General features: G+C 38.8%; 2 protein-coding genes across 8 annotated transcripts in view; one reads left to right on the plus strand and one right to left on the minus strand.

Moving 5' to 3' along the window:
• LOC145532511 (uncharacterized) overlaps positions 1-19,480 on the plus strand; it is an 85,090-nt gene extending 65,610 nt beyond the window's left edge. For 3 of the 5 annotated variants that reach the window (XM_081557797.1, XM_081557804.1, XM_081557787.1), the window contains 2 exons: positions 4,897-4,961; positions 11,539-12,155. In XM_081557797.1, the coding sequence (XP_081413923.1) occupies positions 4,897-4,936 (40 nt within the window). In that variant the 3' untranslated portion in view covers positions 4,937-4,961; positions 11,539-12,155. Of the gene's footprint in view, positions 1-4,896; positions 4,962-11,538; positions 12,156-13,966; positions 14,332-18,052; positions 18,235-19,136 lie in introns of those variants that run through there. The other 2 variants (XR_014073318.1, XR_014073313.1) reach the window with 2 other exon arrangements.
• CYYR1 (cysteine and tyrosine rich 1) overlaps positions 1-22,406 on the minus strand; it is a 118,703-nt gene that overhangs the window by 10,346 nt on the left and 85,951 nt on the right. Inside the window, exons 3-4 of one of the 3 annotated variants that reach the window (XM_081557773.1) lie at positions 4,016-4,173; positions 1,900-1,907 (exon numbers count right to left, since the gene is read on the minus strand). The exons of 1 other annotated variant lie outside the window; for it this stretch is intronic. In XM_081557773.1, the coding sequence (XP_081413899.1) occupies positions 1,900-1,907; positions 4,016-4,173 (166 nt within the window). Of the gene's footprint in view, positions 1-1,899; positions 1,908-4,015; positions 4,174-22,406 lie in introns of those variants that run through there. One more of the 3 variants, XM_081557765.1, reaches the window with a different exon arrangement.

Here is a 22,406-nt window from a genome sequence, read left to right on the forward strand (position 1 = left end):
ATCCTAGATCTGTATCTAGAAGCTTAATATGCTTAGAGAAAAACGCACAGTTGTGCCAACTGATCTCACTTTAAATGCATGACTATATTCTTAAGTGGGGAAGCCCTTGGCATTGCTCTGAAATTGTGCATTAGGCATTTCACCACCCCTCCATTCTCTGAGACTACTGTTTCATGATTTTTTTTTCCTTTCTCCTTAACTATAAAGAACTCCTCAAATTCACTTTCAGCATAAAACTTACTTCTGATTTCACTAAGAAAATAGATACAATCAGAAGAGACCATCCTCATATCACCAAATCCTTTGTTGAGTACATGAGTCACAATGAAGAAAATTGTTTATCTATCTATCTATCTATCTAACTTCATTATCAGCGTCATCATCCATCTATCTACCATGTATCAATCAATCAGTGAAACAATAATCTACCTACCTAACTGCCTTTAGGGATTCTAAAATGTATTGATGCTTCAAATCTCTATTTTCTTGATAGCATTATAATCCCTAGTTTTCCTTTCATTGGCATTTAATTTTTATATCTTTGACAAGCCTTTTTCTTATGTTATATCCATATTATTTCCTTTCATATATGTATCATCCAAACCCATTTTTTGAAAGGTTAACATAATCACTTTCTTTTGTTTATACTGAGGTTCTGAAAAGTCATGGAAATTTAAGACTTGATAAATAATTCTTATTTTCACACTGATGGTTTTTAAAATAGTTGTAATTAAACAGGACATGGCTCAAGATACCCAAGGTGGCAGGAATACAAAACCATTTCAAAAGGTTACAGTGCAACAAAAGGTTAGATGTGGCCGATCACCTTTCCCTGGTGATCTCCTCCCAATGCAGAGTAATAGTGTTCACTGTAGGGTTCCCCACTCAGTACTTTCCACAAGAGATACACTAACCTTTGACTAAATCATTTTCTACTCATTCATGGGGCCTCCCGGCTGTAGGACTATGTAATAACGTAAGGGATTATTCAATTATCACAGGGTAAATTAATTAATGTGGGTGAAATCATTTTATATATCCACTGAATAAGAGATTTTTGAAAAGCATTCAATACTACTCTGTGTTGTTTCCTGATCCTTTAAGTGAAAGCTTAATTAGTGACTTGATGAAGTAAATGAGAAGTAATCAAGCAAATTATCTTTTTGAAGGCCTAGTCTTTTTACAGTGAAAATGCGTCCACCATAAGGCTTATTATGTTTTCTGCATTATTCAGTTCCCAGAACAACGCATTTACTGAAAAGGCAACGTGGCACTGTGATCTGCCAGTATAAATAATGCCAGTAGAATAAAGTGTTTAAAAACACATTTCCATGGGTGGAAGAGAAATCTCAGACCCAAGAACGCAGAACTTCACAGTAAAATATTCTACTTTTCTAGTCTAATTTTATAAAGAATATTTTTAAATGTTTTAAAAATTAATTTTAATGACACTTTTTTATCAAGGAAAGCGAATCTGGAATATTATCTACAGGGTGTTTCTCCTCATCTTCTCTTGGTTTAATGTCTCTGTCAGACTCTCCTCTTCTCTTGAGTTATGGGTTTACCAGTAAAAATGGGGAGATTTGAAGAATAAAAAAAAAATTCCCCCTATTTTTTCCTTATACCATAGTCTTAACATTGTCATATTAACCCTAACCATATTAGTAAATTGGGTAGTTTCAGAATTGCGAATTGCTTTTGCAGTGAATAAAAGGTATAGTATATTCCAGGGTAGAATTTAAGGTTAATTGTCTAGGTATTAATACAATTAAATCAGATTTTGTCATGATATTCCTTCATTCAGCCATATCTACTGAGTGCCTGTTACATGCCAGTTCTGGTCTTGTATGCTTGGGATTGAGACCTAAATAAAATTACAACAATGCCTGCCTCATGGAGCTAGTGTTCTAGAAAGAGGGGATGGGCAATAAATAATAAACATAACCATTAGGTGAACTATATGATATCTTAGAAGGTTAAATGAAGCACTCTGGACAAGGAGTAGAGTAAGGATGGGTTCATGTGGGAGGTGAGACACCTTACAATCTTAAGGAGGGTGACTGAGGAAGACCTCATTCATAAAGTGACCTTTAACAAAGACTTGAATTAAGTAAAGCATTGATGCTTTTGAACTATGGTGTTGGAGAAGACTCTTAAGAGTCCCTTGGACAGCAAGGAGATCCAACCAGTCCATCCTCAAGGAAATCAGTCCTGAATATTCATTGGAAGGACTGATGCTGAAGCTCCAACACTTTGGCCACCTGACGCGAAGAACTGACTCATTGGAAAAGACCCTGATGCTGGGAAAGATTGAAGGTGGGAGGAGAAGAGGACGACAGAGGATGAGATGGTGGGATGGCATCACCGACTCAATGGACATGAGTCTGAGTAAACTCCGGAAGTTGGTGATGGACAGGGAGGCCTGGCGTGCTGCAGTCCATGGGTTCGCAAAGAGTTGGATATGACTGAGCGACTGAACTGAACTGAACTGATGCAAGCAGCTGGTACCAGCCAAATTCCCAAAAGAAGACAAACAGCACACTCAAACTGGAAATTGAAGAGAGTTTAGTAGAAATATCTTCTATAAAGTTGCAGGCAGGGACTGGAGAAACCAAGAAAAGTTGGTTCAGGATTGTGGACTTCAGCAGCCGAGAGCTGTACCATCCCTAAGCAGAAAGGGGCAGAGGAGGGAGCAGTTACCAACATCCAGAGAGAGTAGCTCCCACCAGAACTATGGCTGTCTATGGAAGGCAGCCAACTGGTAACTGACTGGATAAGAAGCCAGGACATTGTGAGGATGTTCACCAGGCCTGGTGTGCTGCAGTCCATGGGGTCATAAAGAGTCGGACATGACTGAGGAACTGAACTGAACTGAATTAAGTAAGAGAGTCAGTGTTCTAGGTAAACCCTAAGATGACAGTGTGCCTCGTGTGTTCACGGAAGAGCAAGAAAAAGTGTGAGTGGAGCCAGGTGGCAAGAGGGAGAAGGAAGTGAAATCAGAGAAATAAAAAAGAGGAGCCAGTTCAAGCACTGCCTTGAGGGCCCTGGTAAAGAATCTTTTTGGATAAAATGAGAAACCACTGACTTTTACTCTTCCTCTGGGGACATGGGGAGCCACTGAAAGATTCTGAGCAGAGAAGTGATACGATCTGACATTTAATCATCTTAAATGGGTTCAGTCTGCTACTGTGTTTAGAATAGACCCCTAGGGGGCACGAGTGGATGCTGGCAGAGCAGCTAGGCTATCACAGTCATGGAAATGAGAGTTGATGGTGGCTCCCACCAGAGAAGGAATGGTGAGAAGTAGTCAGATACTGTTTATATTCCGAAGGTGGAGCTGAGAGGTTTTCCTGCTAGACTGCATGCGTGTGTCAGGGAAAGAGAGGAGTCCAGGATGATGCCAAGGTTTTTGGCCTGAACTGCTGGACGGCTGGAGATGCTATCAGTTAAGGTGGTAAAGGGTGAGTGGAGGAGGCTCTGGGGAGATGATCAGAAGTACAGAATCAGACATGTTATGTTTGAGATATATCCGTTAGACATCCAAGTGGATATGATCAACAGGCAGTGGGGTCAAATGAATGTGAAATTCAGGAATTAGAATGGAGATGTGTAACTCTGGGAGGCATTTAACATATAAATGGTACTTACTACCATGAGGCTGATTGATATAACTAAAGAAGTAAGCCTGGATTCAAGATAGAAGACACAAGAGTGAGACTTGAGGCACGCTAACATAGAGATATTGGAGAAGACGGAGAACTAACAAAAGATGACAGGTTGGCAATTGTAGTCAATAAGACAACCATGAACATATTAATATCTTCAGATAGGAGGTAGATAGTATAATGCAGATCTAAGTAACCTCCACTGAAAGTTAGAGCTTCAATCTGCATTAACTAAGAAACATCCCACATGGGGATTATTCCAGTGAGAATCTTTAATGACTCTTCTCTCCCAGAACCAGAGCATAACTAACAAATCTGACTCTTCAGAATGAGTAAGCAGTATTGCTTACCAGGGTAGGAGGAGATGGCATTGATGTGGGTGGTCCTGATGACACCCACCCGGGTCCCACGGTTGTTTTTCATGCACATGCAGATACATATGGCAATTCCAGCAATGACCCCCATGATGAACACGATTCCAAATACTATGCCAGCAATTGCTGTGCCCCTATAAAAGAAAAGCAAAAGTACATTTATTTAAAAGACTCATACGCATTCCTCAGCCTTTCAAATACAGCTCCATGACTATATGACAAGTGCTCTTTTAGAAACGTTCTTAAGAATAATATTAAAAAAAAAAAATCTCAAGTTTTTCAATTCTTGAAACCATTCCATAAATTAATAATTTCCTTTCTAGCATTTTCTCTGCTTCTCTTTCTGGAAACCTATTCTGAAATAAGCCTCTGAGTCTCCTGGATAACTTCTCTAATTTTTCTTTTCCCTATTTTCTTGAACTGCTTTGTGGGGAATTTCATTGACTTTATCTTCTAAAATTTTACTGAATTCTAGAATTTCAGCGATCATATTTTTCATTTCCAGGTGCTGTATCTTATCCTTTATTCCACTTCCTTTTTTTCATAGTGTCCTTTTTTGTTTTTGTGGATGCAATTTCTTCTGTTAATTTCTAAAGTACTCATGATGATATATTCTTTAAGACTATTTTTTCTATTTCCTCTGTCCTGTCTAGGCTCCTTTTTATTGATTGTTTACTTTGATCTGTTTGTGTTTGACATTTTCCTTAAATGTCTACTGTGGTTGTTGTTCAGTCACTAAGTTGTGTCTGACTTTTTGGAACCCCATGGACTGCAGCATGCCAGGCTCTTCTGTCCTCCAATATCTGCCAGGGCTTGCTCAATGGTTCCTGAATCTACTCCTATGTTAAAATTTGCAGGTTGGAAGTTCAGCGTGCAAAGTCAGTACTGGACAGATGAACCGCACAGTAGGGGATCAACTGAGGTCAGTTCTCATAGTTTTGTTTTTCTTTTGGATTGTAGATTTTACTCTTTAAAAGATCCTCCAGTTTCATACTTGGGGAACATGAACTGGGCTGTCTGCCAGTTTCCTCAAGCCTAGAGTTTTATCCATAAAGGTATGAATTTTAAAAAAAATCCTCGGGTTTTCATGTCAGAGACTCGGTCTCATTCTGCTGTGATGGGGGAGGCTTTCAGGATAAGTCTTTAGTAACAAAATCTTGTGCTTTAAAAGCATGACTTCTAAAGCCAGACTGCCATGTTTCCAACTGTATCCTTGGGTAACCTTGGGCAAGCTGCTCAATGGCCCAGTTTGCTTATTAATGAAATAAAGGTCAGCTTGGTGATTTTCTGACTCTCTTCCCGAATTCAATGTCATGAAATAGTTGTGCTCCTGGATTCATTGGTCACATCAATAAGGTCCTATTCTCAAGTGCTATATAAACAGCTATCCTGTACTTTTCTAGGACAGGTCCATGATCTCCCATCCCAAGTCCTTGGGACTAGATGTGTTCATAAGCCAGGAATGTTCAGATTTGGGGAAGGGAATATACATATACTGTATATTGTATGATACTCCCACAGCCAGCATAACACATGAACACTTCTGAATATTAACACTTGGATTACATGGAAGCTATAAAAAAAATCCCAGGTTCATTCAGGTCCAGTCTTGCCACCAATTGTATTGCATAAAACCTTTACTTTTCAGGTTCTTTTTTTTTTTTTTAAAGGATTTCAGAATTGCAGATAAGGAACTGTGGACCTATCTGTATGTACACTTTGCAGTAAAAATCATCTCTTTATGACTTTCACCCACTCACTTAAAAAAAAACAAACAAACAGAAACAGAATACTCCATTATGCATTCCGATACACTCCTTTAAACTATTCCTACATAATTTTAACTTTGTTAGTAAATTATGAAAGTAGAACATGAGCTATTTGGATGGGCTATTAGCAATTAAAGAATGACAGAGTCTAGTAGTTCAGTAAATAAATCTTTTCAAGGAAAATGATTTATCAAAGGAGATAACGTGAAATAAAAAAAAGTGATCTGGAAACCTCTTTTTCACTGTAACTTTTAGGTCTAAATAAGATTAAGTTGGAGGGCTTAATTTGTGTCCCAGAAATAATCAATGGACCAATTATTTAGGCGTAGAGTTTCCAAAGTGTGTGCTACGGAAGCTAAGACATCAAATTGAAGCATATTTATACTCATTAATTCCTCTTTAAATAGAAAAAGGTAGAAAATCAGTCACATTTTATTTTCTTGTCAGCAGCTCCAGCAAAAGTGCCTGCTCTTGAGGTCAATAATGAGGTTGCAATTAATGTGTTAAGAGGTTTTTTGATTAAATCATGATTTTCATGTCCTTGATACTTTGATACCCATTAGTAATTATAAATTAGTCTTTTAAGACATGGCAAGTATAAAATTTATAGCATTATTTACTGTTATTAATTTTAAAAATAAACAGTACCCTTCCAGTATATAAAATATTTGGTTTAGTCAACTGTTGGAAAGAGAGGATCTATTAAGTTGAGAAATTTGACATAAAATCCTTGAAAAATTTAGGGAATGTATTTTTTTGAAAGAACGTATTACAAGGTTTGCATATTTTTTCTTTTCTAAACTTCTAATTTGAAATAATTATAGATTCCCAGGAAGTTGCAAAAGTAGTGCTGAGAGGTCATGTGTATCCTTCACCTCCTTTTCCCCAAAGGTTACATCTTAGGTAGCCAAAGTGAGAAGTGCATGTCGCTTAGTCGTGTCCAACTCTCTGACCCCATGGACTGTACCCACAAGGCTTCTCTATCCATGGAATTCACCAGGACAGAACACTGGAGTGGGTAGCCTTTCACTTCTCCAGGGGATCTTCCCAACCTAGGGATCGAACCCAGGTCTCTGGCATTGCAGGCGGATTCTTTACCCTCTGAGCCACCAGGGAAGCCCTAAATAACCAAAATACAGCATTAAAACTAGAAAATTGCAATTGGTATAAAGTGTGTGTAGGGCTTCCCTGGTGGCTCACCTGGTAAAGAATCTGCCTGCAATGTGGGAGACCTGGATTAGATCCTTGGATTAGAAAGATCCCCTGGAGAAGGGAACAGCTACCCACTCCAGTATTCTGGCCTGGGGAATTCCATGGACTGTATAATCCATGGGGTCACAAAGAGTTGAACACGACTGAGTGACTTTCACTTTCATGGTTGGGTCTATGTCATTTTAACACATGCATAGATTTATGCAACCAATTCAGCAAGCAAGGTATTCTTCCATTACCACAAAATATTTCCCTGTGCTCCTTCTTTATAGTCATACACATACATGCCACCATCAATAACCCCTACCACTAATCTGTTCTCTATTTCTAAAATTTTGCCATTTCAAGAGTGTTATACAAATGGAATCACATAGCATGTGACTTTCTAAAATGGTCTTTTCTTCACTCAGCATGATGTCCTTGGAAGCCATCTTGGCCCTCATGTATAGCAGTACATTCCTTTTTATTACTGTGTAATATTCCATAGTATAGCTATAACCCAGTTTATTAAGCCATTACTTATTATAGGACATTTTGGTTATTTCTAGTTTTGCCTTTTCCATTTATAAAACTGCTATGAACAGTTACGTACTGGTTTTTATGTGGACCTAGTATTCATTTCTCCAGAATAAATGCTCACAAGTAGGACTGCTAGGATATACAAGCATATGTTGTATTTTAAAAGAACTGCCAAACTATTTTCCAGAGTGACTGTACTATTTTACATTCCCACTAGCAGTGTAGGAGAGATCCAGTTTCTATATATCCTTGCCAGCATTTGACATGGCCATTATTTTTTATTTTAGCTATTTTAACAGGTATATGCAGTGATATCTCATTGTGACCTCAATTTACATTTCCCTTTAGTTAGTGAAGCTGAACATTTTTTAATGAACAGATTTGCCATTTCTATATCTTCTTCAGTGAAATGTTTCCTATCTTTTGCTAATGTTCTTATTGGATTGTTTATGTTTTTACTGTTGAATTTTTGAGAGTTCTTTGTAAATTCTGGATATGAGTCCTTTCTCAGATAAGTAAGTAAATTGTAAGTATTTTCTCCCAGCTTGCAGCTTGCCTTTTCATCCTTTTTATAGTCTTTGGCAAAAGTGAAAGTTTTTCATGTTAACGAAGTCCAGTTTATCAATTTTTTTCTTTTATGAACTGTGTTTTTATTGTCATGTCTAAGAACTCTTCTCCAAGCCCTAGTTTCTGAAAATTTTCTCTTATGTTTCATTATAGTTTTATAAATCTATGATCCATTTTGACTTAATTTTGTATATGGTGTCAGATTTGGATTGAGCTTAGTTTATTTTGCCCATTGATATCCAACTACCCTGGCACTATTTACTGAAGACACTATCCTTCTTCCATTGCACTGCTTTTGCACCTTTGTCAAAAATCAGTTGCCCTTGCTCTTTGGGAGTGTTTTTGGGCTCTGTATATTTTCTTGTTGCTGGATAGGGTGTTTTATAAATGTTGATTAGATTTTGTTGGTTGATGATATTGCTCAATTCTTCTATATCCTTCTTAATCAATTCTATATCCTTGTTTCTGTCTAGTTCTACTAATTGTTGGAAGGATATTGAAGTTTCCAACTATAGTTTTGGGTTTCTGTGTTTCTCTCTTATGTGTTTTGCTCCATACATTTTGCAGCTTTTCTGTTCTGTCTAGACTTCACACTTGGCCTTTCCTGATAGGCACTTGGGTGGAATGTTATTTTTTGTTTGCTTGTTTTGTTTTCCTTATGATGTTGGCTATAGTTAAATTAGTCCAGTCGTTACTATCTAAGAATTTTCTGTTTTGCTAGACTGTCTCTTTCTGGGTCCTTTGACTGAAGAGATCAGGCTTTTGTTGGGCTTTTTATTATCTGCTTCCATCGGTATCTATGGGTTGTCAGTTTCTTTACCTATAAACCTGGGAGAAATGAGGCGAAAAGAAAACCCAGGGAGCCCACTATTGTGTTGGTCTTCAGCCCATGGGGTTCCTGGCTGCTCTGCCTTCTTTTCTTCTCCTTTCAGAATTTTCTTGTTTGTTTTATATGTAATATCAAGGGTTTTAAAGTACTCAGAGAAAGGAATAAGGAAATGTGCATCTATGCTAAAAAAACCAAAATAGTGCAATACACAGTATTGTTTAAAACTGTAAACAATATAAAAACATCCTTATGGAAGAGATTAAAAATGGATGACTATCCTTAAAAACATAGTTTTCAATATTACTTGGGTTTTTAGGGGAAAATCTGTGTCATTTATATATAATGTATATACATCCTATGATTTTGAGCTTTTCCTATACATATTAAAACTGGTCCAAAATCTTTAAACACAAATTAAGCTAAACTTTTGCACTTGGTCACTCAGTCATGTTTGACTCTTTTCGACCCTTTGATTGCAGCATTCCAAGTCTCCTCTGTCCATGGGATTCTCCACGCAAGAATACTGGAATGGGTTGCCATTTCCTCCTCCAGGGGATCTTCCTGACCCAGGGATCAAACCCTTGCCTCCTGGGTCTCCAACATTGCAGGCAGATTCTTTACCTGCTAAGCCATAAGGGAAGCCCCTAACCTTACCCACACTTATTAAACTATTAGGGACTAATCCACAAAATTCTTTCTCTGTAATGAAAGTATTTCCTAAAGGCACCTGTTAATCCCTTATTCAGATCAAACCTGAAAGGGCATTTTTCTTGGGAAAAGAAAGAAATATAACTTCTTTTTGGTGTTGTTCTTTTTAATTTTAGTTGATGGCTTTTTGGATTATAAAGCATAATTCATGTAAATATTTACATATGCAAAGAGAAATGTCTATTTTCAGGGGACTACTGCAACACCTTTTATGAATTCTACAATTTCACAAGTAATTATGCTTTCGTGCTTTTCATAATTTCACACAAGCTCGGTACTAAACAAAAGCATTTAGTTAATTAGTTATAAGAATCACCAGGCAAAAAATCGAAGATTTGTGAACAAATTCTTCTTTTAAACTATCCATTATAGTTATTTATTATAGCGAATGACTTTTTTTACTCAGTTGAGTCTAGGGAAGGTGAACTATGGCCATGGACCAAATGGGGCCCACTAGTTGTTTCAGTAAATAAAGTTTGATTGGAACAAAGCCAAATCATTTGCTGACCTGTTGATTAACTGTTTTGATGCTAGAATGGCAAAGCTGAGCAGTTGTGACAGAGACCACATGGGCACAAAGCCTAAAATATTTACCATCTTGTGCTTTATAGAATAAGTGTACTGAGTTCTGATTTAATTCACTTGCGGATAAATAAATGCTGCCTTTCCCTAGATGATGTTTTCTGAAACATGCCAATAACAAAGTGGTAGCAAAGCAAGCACTAGCATAGGCAAGACAATTTGTACTGAAAAGTGCAAGTGTTAGACTCTCAGTCATGTCCTACTCTTTGTGACCCCATGAACTGCCCACCAGGCTCCTCTGTCCATGGAATTCTCTAGGCAAGAATATTGGAGTGGGTTGCCATTCCCTTCTCCAGAGGATCTTCCCAACCCAGGGACTGAACCTGGGTCTTTCGCATTGCAGGTGGATTCTTTACTGTCTGAGCCACCAGGGAAGACTCATTACACCACAGAGTATGAGTGGTATAATAAATAAAAAATAAACATTTGGTCTTTGTCCCAGGCTCCTGACACACAGTTTTTAAAACCTTTAGAATCTCCGAAGTGACTAAAGTGTCTTTTGTATGCTAATGAGATGCCTGGTGGCCCCTTGATACCTTAAACAGGGGGTCTGGTCTGCAGAAAGACCAAAGCATAATTAGAGGGTTGGAACTTTCAGTCCTACTTCTGACCTCCAGAGAAGGGATGAGAGGCTAGAGATTGAGTTAATCACCAGTGGTAAATAATGTTTTTTTTTTTTTCTTTTTGAGTTAATTTTTATTGGAGCGTAGTTTCTTTACAATGTTGTGTAAATTTCTTCTGTAAAGCAAAACTAATCAGCTATACATATACATATATCCCCTCCCTTTTGGACTTACAATCCAGGTCACCACAGTGAACTAAGTCGAGTTCCCTGTGCTATATAGTATGTTCTCATCAGTTACCTATTTTAAAGAAAAGTGAAAGTGAAGTCGCTCAGTCGTGTCTGACTCTTTGCAACCTCTTGGACTGTAGCCCACCAGGCTCCTCCGTCCGTGGCATTTTCCAGGCAAGAATACTGGAGTGGGTTGTCATTTCCTCCAGGAGATCTTCCCGACCCAGGGATTGAACCCGGGTCTCCCGCATTGTAGGCAGACGCTTTACTGTCTGAGCCACCAGGGAAGTCCCTATCTATTTGAAATAGTATCAATAGTCTGTATGTGTTGATCCCAGTCTCTCAATTCCTCCCACCCTCCCTTTCCCTCTTGGTACCTATATGCTTGTTCTCCATGTCTGTGTCTCTCTTTCTCCTTTGCAAATAGGATCATCTATACCATTTTCTAGATTCCACATATATGCGTTAGTACCCAACATTTGTTTTTCTGACTTACTTCACTCTGTATGACACTCTCTAGGTCCATCCACGTCTCAACAAATGACTGGAGAAGACCCTTAAGAGTCCCTTGGACTGCAAGGAGATCAAACCAGTCCATCCTAAAGGAAAGCAACCCTGAATATTCACTGGAAGGACTGATGCTGAAGCTGAAGCTCCAATACTTTGGCCACCTGATTTGAAGAGCCGACACATTGGAAAAGACCCTGATGCTGTGAAAGATTGAGAGCAAGAGAAGGGCATGACAGAGCATGAGACAGTTGGATGGCATCATCGACTCAATGGAAATGAGTTTGAGCGAACTCTAGGAGATAGTGAAGGACAGGGAAGCCTGGTGTGCTGCAGTCCGTGGGATTGCAAGAAGTCCTACATGACTGAACAACAACAATGATTTCATCAGTCGTGCCCACAAAGGAAACCTCTATTAAAATCCCCTTTTTAATGGAGTTCAGAGAGCTTCCAGGTTGGTGAACACATCATGGTGCTGGGATGGTGGTGGGCCTGGAGAGGGCACAGCAGCTCTGCAAGTCCACTTCCCCTGCCCCAATACTTTGCTCTATGCATCACATCCCTCCCCTTTGACTGTTCATGAGTTGTATCCTTTATAATCAACTGGTAATAAATAGCGAGTTGTTCTAACAGTTAGTCAAACCTGAAGGAGGGGGCTGTGGGGATCCCTGACTTTGTAGTCAAGTTGGGTGGAAGTGTGGGTAACCTGGGGGACTCAACACTTGCGACTGACATCTGCAAGGAGGGCAATCTGATGAGACTGCTGGGTGATGGGTGTCAGAATTAAAGAATTGTAGGACCTTCCAGTTAATATGAGAATTGGCTGGTGTCAAGAGGAAAGACATCCCACAAGCTTTCTTCTCTGTTCTCCAAAAATCTTTGCAGATGCATGTAAGTATCAGTGTGGATTGTTTAGCTCCGTGGATGATTTTTGACCCTTTGCTGACAACGGAAAATTTTTGAAGAAAATTATCGATTGAAATGTGTACCAAAATGAGACTTTATAATCAAGATATCATATATACTTGTAGTGGCTCTAATGTACTGGGAGACAGGGGTTTATAACAAGGCTCAGAGTTAATATATTTTATTCCACAAATAGCTCTTCATAAGTAAAAATGATACTGATAATGTTACGATTGTTACAATAATATTTACAACACATTTTAACCTCAGTACCGCTATGCAGCAACTTAAAAATACATATATCTTACTGTGGTTTTACTATTAATTAATGTTTAAAGTAAATAGTAAATATGAAAAGAATGCCATTAGATTATTTCTCTTCTTTCTCTGACATAACCAATTTACAAATTCATTTTATAAAATAGCATAATATAAAAGACTTACGAATATTCCACACAATAATTTAATTACATCAGTCCCTATTAAATAGAGGCTTCCCTGGTGACTCGGGGCTTTCCTGATAGCTCAATTGGTAAAGAATCTGCCTGGAATGCAGGAGACCCTGGTTCGATTCCTGGGTTGTGAAGATCTTGTGGAGAAGGGATAGGCTACCCATTCCAGTATTCTTGGGCTTCCCTGGTGGCTCAGCTGGTAAAGAACCTACCTTCAATGCGGGAGACCTGGGTTCGATCCCTGGGTTGGGAAGATCCCCTGGAGAAGGGAAAGGCTACCCCTCCAGTATTCTGGCCTGGAGAATTCCATGGACTGTATAGTCCATGGGGTCACAAAGAGTCGGACAGGGCCGAGCGACTTTCACCTTCACTTTCACTTTCCCTGGTGCCTCAGACGGTAAAGAATCTGCTCGCTGGGTTCCATGCAATGGGGGCTACAGGACACGACTGAGCAACCAGTCTCTCCATTGTGTCCACTCTTTGCGATCCTATTGACTGTAGCCCACCAGACTCCACCAGACTCCTCTGGCCATGGAATTCTCCAGGCAAGGATACTGGCGTGGGTTGCCATTCCAGTCTCTACAGGTTTTCCCAAACTAGGGATCGAATCCAGGTTTCCTGCCTTGCAGGCAGATTCTTCATCGTCTGAGCCACCAGGGAAACCAACCAACTCGTGTCACGTCCTATTAAATAGAAAAAGAAAAAAGAAAAAAAAAAGCCACAGAGATATTTGATGTTTATAAAAGATGCAGGCAGAATTATAGAATATTACTATTAGGAGAAACTTTTCAAATGAACATAAGAGATTTTAAGAAGTACATTAAGTGAGAGAGAAAACTTTTAAAAGAGATTTTTCTGGACTAACTACAACTTCAAAAGAATAAACTTAAGATGAGTTAATTTCCTATTATAATGAAAAATAAGTCATAAATGCAGCAAAAGCATTTTATCTTTCTATTAAAGAAGGAAATATTAAATAATCCTGTTTATAATAATCCATAAGCTTAATAATAATAATAATATTATTATTATATTAGTATAGTATAATAATCCATAAGATTAATTTGCTTTTTGTTTTTTTAGTTACTAAGTCCTGTTTGACTCTTTGCAACTGTATGGACTGTAGCCCACAAGGCTTCTCTGTCCCTGGGATTTCCCAGGCAAGAATATTGGAGCAGGTTGCCATTCCCCTCTCTGGGGCATCTTCCTGACCCAGAGGTCAAACCAGCATCTCCTGCATTGGCAGGAGGATTCTTTACCACTGAGCCACCAGGGAACTTATGCACAAAGTGATTAATTAAATTATGAAAACAAATCATTCCAACTCCTGGGCTGAAAGTAAAAAGCACACATGAGAAGGATAAAACTCGGTAAAATTTTTCTTCTGACTCATTTATTTGCTTGATAATTACTCTTTTGGCCAGAGCATTAAAATATGTAATACAACATTTTCATGCTCAAAATCTTCAAAACTCATATTTTATTTTACTCCTATCTGCAGTTTGTAAGGCATATAACTTCAGAAAAACTTGCTTAATTTAAAAATGTACATTTTCCTCCTTGTTGCTTTGATAAATCAATATAGAAGAGTAAGAATAGAAAAACAAGCTCAATGGAGTATGGTTTTCAATGTGAAGAGTATTTAGTTCTGTCCCTTTTATTAAAAACAATAGAACTCTAGAACTAAATATATCTATATCTGTATCTATTTATCTACATAGACATATATATGTAAAATAAGATGATTATAATTTCAGTAAGTTATTGCTAAATATTGTTACAATTCAATGTATAAAATGCTTATGAAGAGTAGAAACACCAATTCATATGATTTTCCCAATAAGTCCATATTACTTGCAAAAAAAAAAATCCTGTAAAATTCAGACACACCAAAGATGTTCATGTTGCCTTTTTTTTTCATTTTAATCCCCCTCTCTAATAACATCATTCAACTTATCCTCTTCCTTGGGGCTTTACAGGTAACTTCTCTGTTGTCCTCAGAATAAAATTAGAAACTAATTTTTTCCCCTAAACATTTAAATTTACTTCATTTACTGTCTCAGTCCCTGTGGTAGACATTTGTCTACCTCAATATCTATTCTCTACATTTTTCTTGATAAAAGAACTCTTGATGTAAGTTAACTGGGTACATGCTGAAATAAATACTTTTTTTCTAGATACTCTTAAAAATAGTCTTTTTATGTGGTAAAGATCTGGAAAAACGTTGTAAGTAAAATGTTTTGTGAAATCAGACAAGAAACCTCCGTAAAGATGGCTAGGTTGGGTTTTTTGCCCCTTCTTCCTTATTTTTCCGGCCATCTTGTTTTCTGTAATGTGGGTGTGATGGCTGAGTTCTAGTCTCCATGTAGGACCATGAGGATATTTCACCTAGAGATGGGGGAGGTATGAATTTGATGAAGTAGGCATCTTTAATAACTACATGAAGATGTTATATCACTCCCAATTGCCTATCTCTAGATTTTCTTTACATGAGACAGAAGCAAACTATTTTAAAAAAATTATTAAAACCTCTATTATTTTAAAGTGTGTGTGTATGAGAGAGAGATATACTACTTGACCTAATCTTACCTAATAAAACTCCTTTGCCACAATAAGCACACTGGGTAAACAAAAAGAAATACCTAACGTGCAAATAGCAGTTCCTAGGAGCACACAGGTACTCTGACATCGCCAGGAAAATGTTCCATAAAACCATACCAGAGCCAAGAACGCATGAGCCTGCATTCCCTTCTACTAAAGTGAGATTATTCATCTTCCGTCTTATGTAGAATTAAACTTTTATGATTCACTGAGAGAGCTTTGAAAGAATCCCTTCATTGACTACATGTCAAAGATATATACAAAATGAGAATAAAAAATGATCTTTGATGTGTTGTGAATGGTAGGGTGACCTGCATGATCAAGCTTTATCACTAGAGATCAGTACTAACTGATTTGATTGATGAAGAAAGCAAGAATAACTCAAGCCAAAAAGTACCCTTTGAGAATTGTTTGGTTTGCGTTTATCTCCACTGATCCAATTTTCTGAACAAGTGCCCAATTCCTATGTTAGATTTGTAAAGTGAGTTCAGTGAAGACCAAATCTATATAATAAAATAATATTAATAATATCAATTAATTGTTTGATCACATGTATATGATCATATATGAACATATTGGGCTTCCCAGGTGGCACTAGTGGTAAAGAATCTGCCTGCCAATGCAGGAGACTGGGGTTCCATCCCGAGGTTGGGAAGATTCCCAGAGGAGGAAATGGCAACCCACTCCACTATTCTCGCCAGGAGAATCCCAAGGACAGAGGAGCCTGGTGAGCTAGAGTCCATGGGATTGCGAAAGAGTCAGACATGACTGAGCATATGAACACATGAACCTTTTAACTTTAATTTAGAAAAATAGGAATCTGAGTGAAGAACTACATTACTTGACATATTCTGTACACTGTGTACATACCAAATGCCATGATCTGACTCATTGTCAGTCTAGCCCTGAGACAGAAAGTATAACATGCTGTAAGTCAAAATTTAAACACAGTCATTCATAATTACAGATGTTTCCAGAACACTTTTGTGCAATATTCACAAATGTGATTCATTTCATTGTTTATTTAGCAATAATATTTGGAAAAATAGAATTGACCCACACTCAAGTTGGTTGAAATTTCCAGTCATGGTCTGGAAATGTTTGATTTATTCCTCAGTCATTATGCCTGCTATTTTATTTTATTTATAGACATGAAATGTTTTCTTTAATGTATTACTTTTAAAAAAAATTGATTGATTGATTTTAATTGGAGGCTAATTACTTTACAATATTGTAGTGGTTTTTGCCATTCATTGACATGAATCTGCCACGGGTGTACACGTGTCCCCGTCCTGAGCCCTCTCCCACCTCCCTCCCCATCCCATCCCATCCTCAGGGTTGTCCCAGTGCACCTGCTTTGAGTGCCCTGCTTCATGCATCAAACTTGGACTGGCGATCTGTTTCACCTATGGTAATATACATGTTTCAATGCTATTCCCTCAAATCGATTAATGTATTACTTTTTAACTTTTTTAATTTATTTTGGGCTGCACTGGATCTTCATTGGTTTGCCTGGGCTTTCTCTAGTTGCAGTGAGTGGAGGCTACTCTTCGTGCCAGTGCACAGGTTTCTCATTTTGGTGGCTTCTCTTATTGTGCAGCATAGGGCTCTAGGCGCACAGGTTTCAGTAGTTGCGGCTTTTAGGCTCTAGAGCTCAGTAGTTGTGGCACAAGGGCTTAGTTGCTCCGCTGGCATGTGGAATCTTCCCAGACCAGGGATCAAGCCCTTGTCCCCTGCATTGGCAAGTGGTTATTATCCACTCTGGCACCAGGTAAGTGCCTATGCCTGTAATTTTGAATTGCAATTGCTGCATAATGAAGAGTCATTGTTTTATTTGGGAAATATATATAGGTTATCACCATGTGCTGGGCACTATTCTGGGTGCCAGGATACAAAATTGAGTGATACGTGGTATCTGCCTCCAAGGATTTTAGAAGCACGTATGGGATAGTAAACAAAAAGAGAGATTTTGATGAAAACCTACTGTATGGCTAAAGGAACTCTACTCAGTGCTCTGTGGTGATCTAAATGAGAAAGAAATCCAAAAAAAGAGGGGATGTATGTACACGTATAGCTGATTCACTTTGCTATACAGCAGAAACTCACACAACATTGTAAATCAATGATACTCCGATCAAAATTAATTTAAAAAAGAGAGAGATTTTGAAGGTCAACTATCTCCAGGCATATAAGCTTAAAGACAATAAAATAATCAAAGAATTTGATCATACTCAGCAAAAGACAACCGTTCTTTTCTTTTTTTTTTTTTAATGAATACAATCAACTCAAGAGAATAGTAATGATTTCTTACTACTTCTTAGTTGCATATAAGAGTTTTTTTGACCCAGAGGATGCTTTTGTGAAATAAAAGCCAACTCACTTTTTGCAGATGAAAAAATCAAATCCTTGAGAGTCAAAAATAACCACCTTCTAGCTAGTTTTGCTGTAAGGAACAAAGCTAACCAGTCCTAATTTTCATCCCAGAGCTGTTTATATGGCAGTGGACTGCCTTGCTCTTATTTTTTCAACCACTCCCCACACATTTATGGAGTCTCTCTGCTGTTCCAGATCCTCTCGTGAGCAATAGACAGATAAAGATGAACAAAATCTTCTTAGGAAGCAAAGAAGAGGGGAGAAGAGATTCCTGGAATATCTTGGAAATGGAAGCCCTGAGACCTGATGACTGATTGAGCATTAGCTGCTCAGTCATGTCCGACTCTTTGCCACCTGCCAGGCTCCTGTGTCCCCAGGCAAGAATACTGGAGTGGGTTGCCCTTTCCTTTTCCAGGAGATCTTCCTGATCTGGGGGTGGAACCTGAGTCTCCTGCGTTGCTTGCAGATTCTTTACTGTTTGAGCCACCAGGGAAGCCCAATGACAGATTGAATTGGGTAGTACACGAGAGACAAGAGTGTGGAGCACTTTCTATGCGGATGACTGCCCCTTGCTGTACCATATACAGTTCATAAAGATGTCATGAAATGAAGAATACATAAGACATGCAGTTATAAACCAGATTTAAGCAGACACAGCCACTGCACACAGGTTTCCTTGCCTTCTGCCTTCTAAACCTAACAGACCTTGATGATGTAATGGACCACTGGGCCATGAGCCCATGTGCCACCAAATGCAGTATTTTCACAGGTGGCTCTGTCAACTGTTAGACTATACACATTACAAGGCACCCAGCCCACCCAAACACACCTGTGGTCCTCTTTGTGGACCCTAGCAAGTCCCCATCCTTGGTTGAGACAAACTTGTGACTGGGCACCATCTGCTGGGGTGGTTTCCGTTTGAGGTCTGCCAGGGATTTGCTGGGTTCTGACATTTATTATCTGCACACAGCTCCCGCAGCTCAAGGCTGCCCAGGCCCCAAGACAGGCTGCCTGCTCTCACCTCTCTGGAAGTCTTGTTCACAATCTCACCTGCACCAGCCTAATGTGGTAGATCAGAGCTGTCCCACTTTGCTTCTTTATAGGATCTGGCCTTATACTCACTTAAATGATTCTTAAGATCACGCACAAACAATACATCCTCATCACAGCATCAGTGTCATTCTCTCTCAATGTAGATGGCTACCTCTACATTGCTCCATAGAGTTTCTGAGTTTTATGCCATGAGAGGAAAACTGATTTCAACCATGTCTCATTACAGTAAATCCACTACATAAGAACCTTCAAGTTGTGAACTTTCAAAGACGTGGATGGACGATGAGATGCCTAGACATGTAACTCTTCCTGCCTTGTTCATTTGATGCCAGCCCCTGTATGCGAGCTGCTGTATTGTGTGCTAGTTCTCACTCGTGTCTGACTCTTTGCAACCCCATGGACTGTAGCCTTCTAGGCTCCTCTGTCCATGAGACTTTCCAGGCAAGAATACTGGAGTGGGTTGCCATTACCTTCTCCAGGGGATCTTCTCGACCTAGGGATTGAACCTGCATCTCCCGCATCGGAAGCTCTGTTGTACTATGCTACTATAATTTTCAAGGAACTGTAGTGTAAGATTATGTTTTCTTTATTTTGTGTGTTTGTTTTTATATATTATTTGTGTGAAAAGTATTATAAACTTAGTATAGTACTACATAGCTAATTGGGTTAATTGGGTACCCAGGCTAACTTTGTTGGACTTACGAACAAATTAGACTTATGAATGCACTCTCAGAATGGAACTCATTCACATGTGGGGGACTTACTGTACAGTAGATTCAGTCCCAGAGGAGGAATGTGATTGGCTCAGGTGGTCCAAGGCCTGGAATACCACAGTTAGGCCAACTTGAGGGAAATGCTTGTCCTCAGATCTGTTCCATGTAACCAATGCAGAAACACACCGGGGAAACATCACTGTTCTTGTTTAGTTGGTCAGTCCTGTCCAGCTCTTTGCAACCCCATGGACTGTAGCCCACCAGGCTCCTCTGTCCATGGGGTTCTCTAGGCAAGAATACTGGAGTGGGTTGCCATTTCCTTCTCCAGGGGATCTTTCTGACCCAGGGAATGAATCTGCCTCTCCTGCATTGCAGGCAGATTCTTTACAGAGGTGATTAATTCAGAAGCAGTGACAGGAATTTGGCAAACAATGACAGAGACAATTCATAGGCACAATAACTTTATATAGTTGACGTTAGGATTCCAAGCCCAAGTTCATGGATGTAAGCTAGGATTATAAAAAAAATTGAAGGACAGAGGCAAATGCCTCCAAATCTCAGTTCTGTTCATCCTTCATCTAAATATACATGTGGTACCACAAAATCAGAAGGACAACTTCAGACAAATACAGAGGTATGAGACTACAAGGCTTTCTAGTGGCCATCTGTTTTGAAAGACAATATTTCAAAGAATATTTTTTAAGTTATTGATTTATTTATTTGTCTGTACTGGGTCTTAGTTGCAGCACAGGGGATTTTTTTTTTTTTTGTGGCATGTGGGACTAGTTCCCCAATCAGGGATCGAACCCAGGCTTCCTGCATTGGGAGCATGGAGTCTTAGCCACTGGGGCACCAGGAAGGTCCCAAAGAATCTTAGATTATATAACTCTAATCATATTTGCACATTCCCAACCTATGTTGGGAGTTTCAAGGAAGACAGAGCCTGAGGAAGACGCGTTTGCATGCATATAATTACAACACACAGCACTGACTGCAAATAGGATAAGCATGGAAAAGGTTCTATGACAGCAGAGGACAGCAAATGTGTGAGTGTGTGTGGGTGAGTGGAGATGGGGTGTGTGAGAGAAGGTTTATCATTGAAAGAAGATGGAGGTGTATATGCATGTTTTTGGAGGGCGGTCCTTGTGGATGGATAGATTCCTGAAGGAGGTAACCTCTCCTGAATCTTAAAGGAAGTTGAGGAATTAATCAAAGGGGATTGAGGGGATTAGAGCAGAAGCACATTTCAGATCAGAAGAGCAAAATATAAATGTCATAGGGATATAGGATGCTGTGATGTGGTTAAGGGACCATGAAAATTTGAGAGCTGCTGAAACAGAAAAGAGGAAGATGAGACAGAAGAATAAGCAGGGGTTTGGCGAGGGATATTAGGAGGGTCTTCAATAACAATGTAAAGAACCTGACCTTTTGTATTGACGATAACGGAAAAACAAGTGAAAAGCTACAGCATGGATCAATCTACAAGTAATGTGAAGAGTGGATTTGATGGGTACCAGGCTGTACCCAAGTAGTCCTACTGAAAGGCCATTGTCATTCTCTGGGCAAAACATGGTGAAAGACTGAACTTGACCATGAAAATGGGGCAGAGAAGAAGTTGGGGAGGAGGGAGTTCAAAAACACATAACATAGAACACAGAAAGTGAAGTTAACAGCGTCTTCAGGTCATCAAATTCTAACTCCTAAAGGACTGTTATAACTTTGTGCTATCCCTAGGCACCCAAAGCCTTTGGACACTCCCAGCACTTAAAAGTCACAATGTCCGGAGGCATCTGTTTCATTAGTGAATAATTCCCTGTAAGTATGTGACACTTCAGTAGATTTAGTTCACTGGATCTCTTATCTCTTTCACAGAAGGGACCTCTGCAGAGGGAAAGCTTGGAGCTTTCATAGGAAAGAAGAGAAGTATCAGGGTCAGAAGATGTCAGAGAGCAGGTTGCTCACCCTTGTTGTCCACTGGTCTCATTTCAACCAAGGGTGTTTTCCAAAGATGCGTATGTTTATGAAAAAGCATATGTACCCTTTAATATTGTATTACATAAACTTTTAGCATAATGGGCATGCTGGATAGGAAGTTTGCTTTATTTGTATAATCAATGAACTCTTAATTGCCCTTCTCTGAAACCAATGTCCTTAAACCTCGGTAAAACATAAATTAAAAATAGTAGTCTTTGAGTTATTCTTAGATTGCTTCTGCAGTCTGATCTTCTGATCCAAGTCTTTGTGCAGTTAGAATCTAATTGGATCAGATGATGCCCCAGGTCCCCTCTAGCTCCCCAGTACCACAGCTAATTAGCAGAAATTCCACTTTAATTATACAGCTACTGCAGGTCAAGAAAGGAAAGCAGAACAGAGGTGGAAATGGCAACCTAATGAACACAGAAGAAAGATTAGAACAGAGTTAACCTTCAGTGTGATAATTAATTACAGTCCAAGAAAATGAATATTGGCTCATTGTAATTTAAGCTCTATTTAGGCACACAAATCTCTTCCACAACATCACCTCCATTTCTAAGAAGGAAAGAGAATATCTCTTCTCATTAATCTTATCTCATTTATCGTCAATATGAGCAACAATCTCAAGTCTGTGAAGATGTAAAAATCATCAAGGTAGTATTCATTATTTTACATAAGTAATTATAACTGTATGTACTCATGCATAGTATCAAGGCAGCTCTTTATTATTTCTACTTTGGAAAGTCATAGTTTTACCTCAAAGATCTTGTCAAAAATAGCCATACTATAATACAACAGTTGGTGTGGGA

This window comes from Giraffa tippelskirchi, chromosome 2 (genome assembly GCF_054371585.1).
Source record: "Giraffa tippelskirchi isolate mGirTip1 chromosome 2, T2T-mGirTip1v1.2.pri, whole genome shotgun sequence".
NCBI lineage: Eukaryota > Metazoa > Chordata > Mammalia > Artiodactyla > Giraffidae > Giraffa > Giraffa tippelskirchi.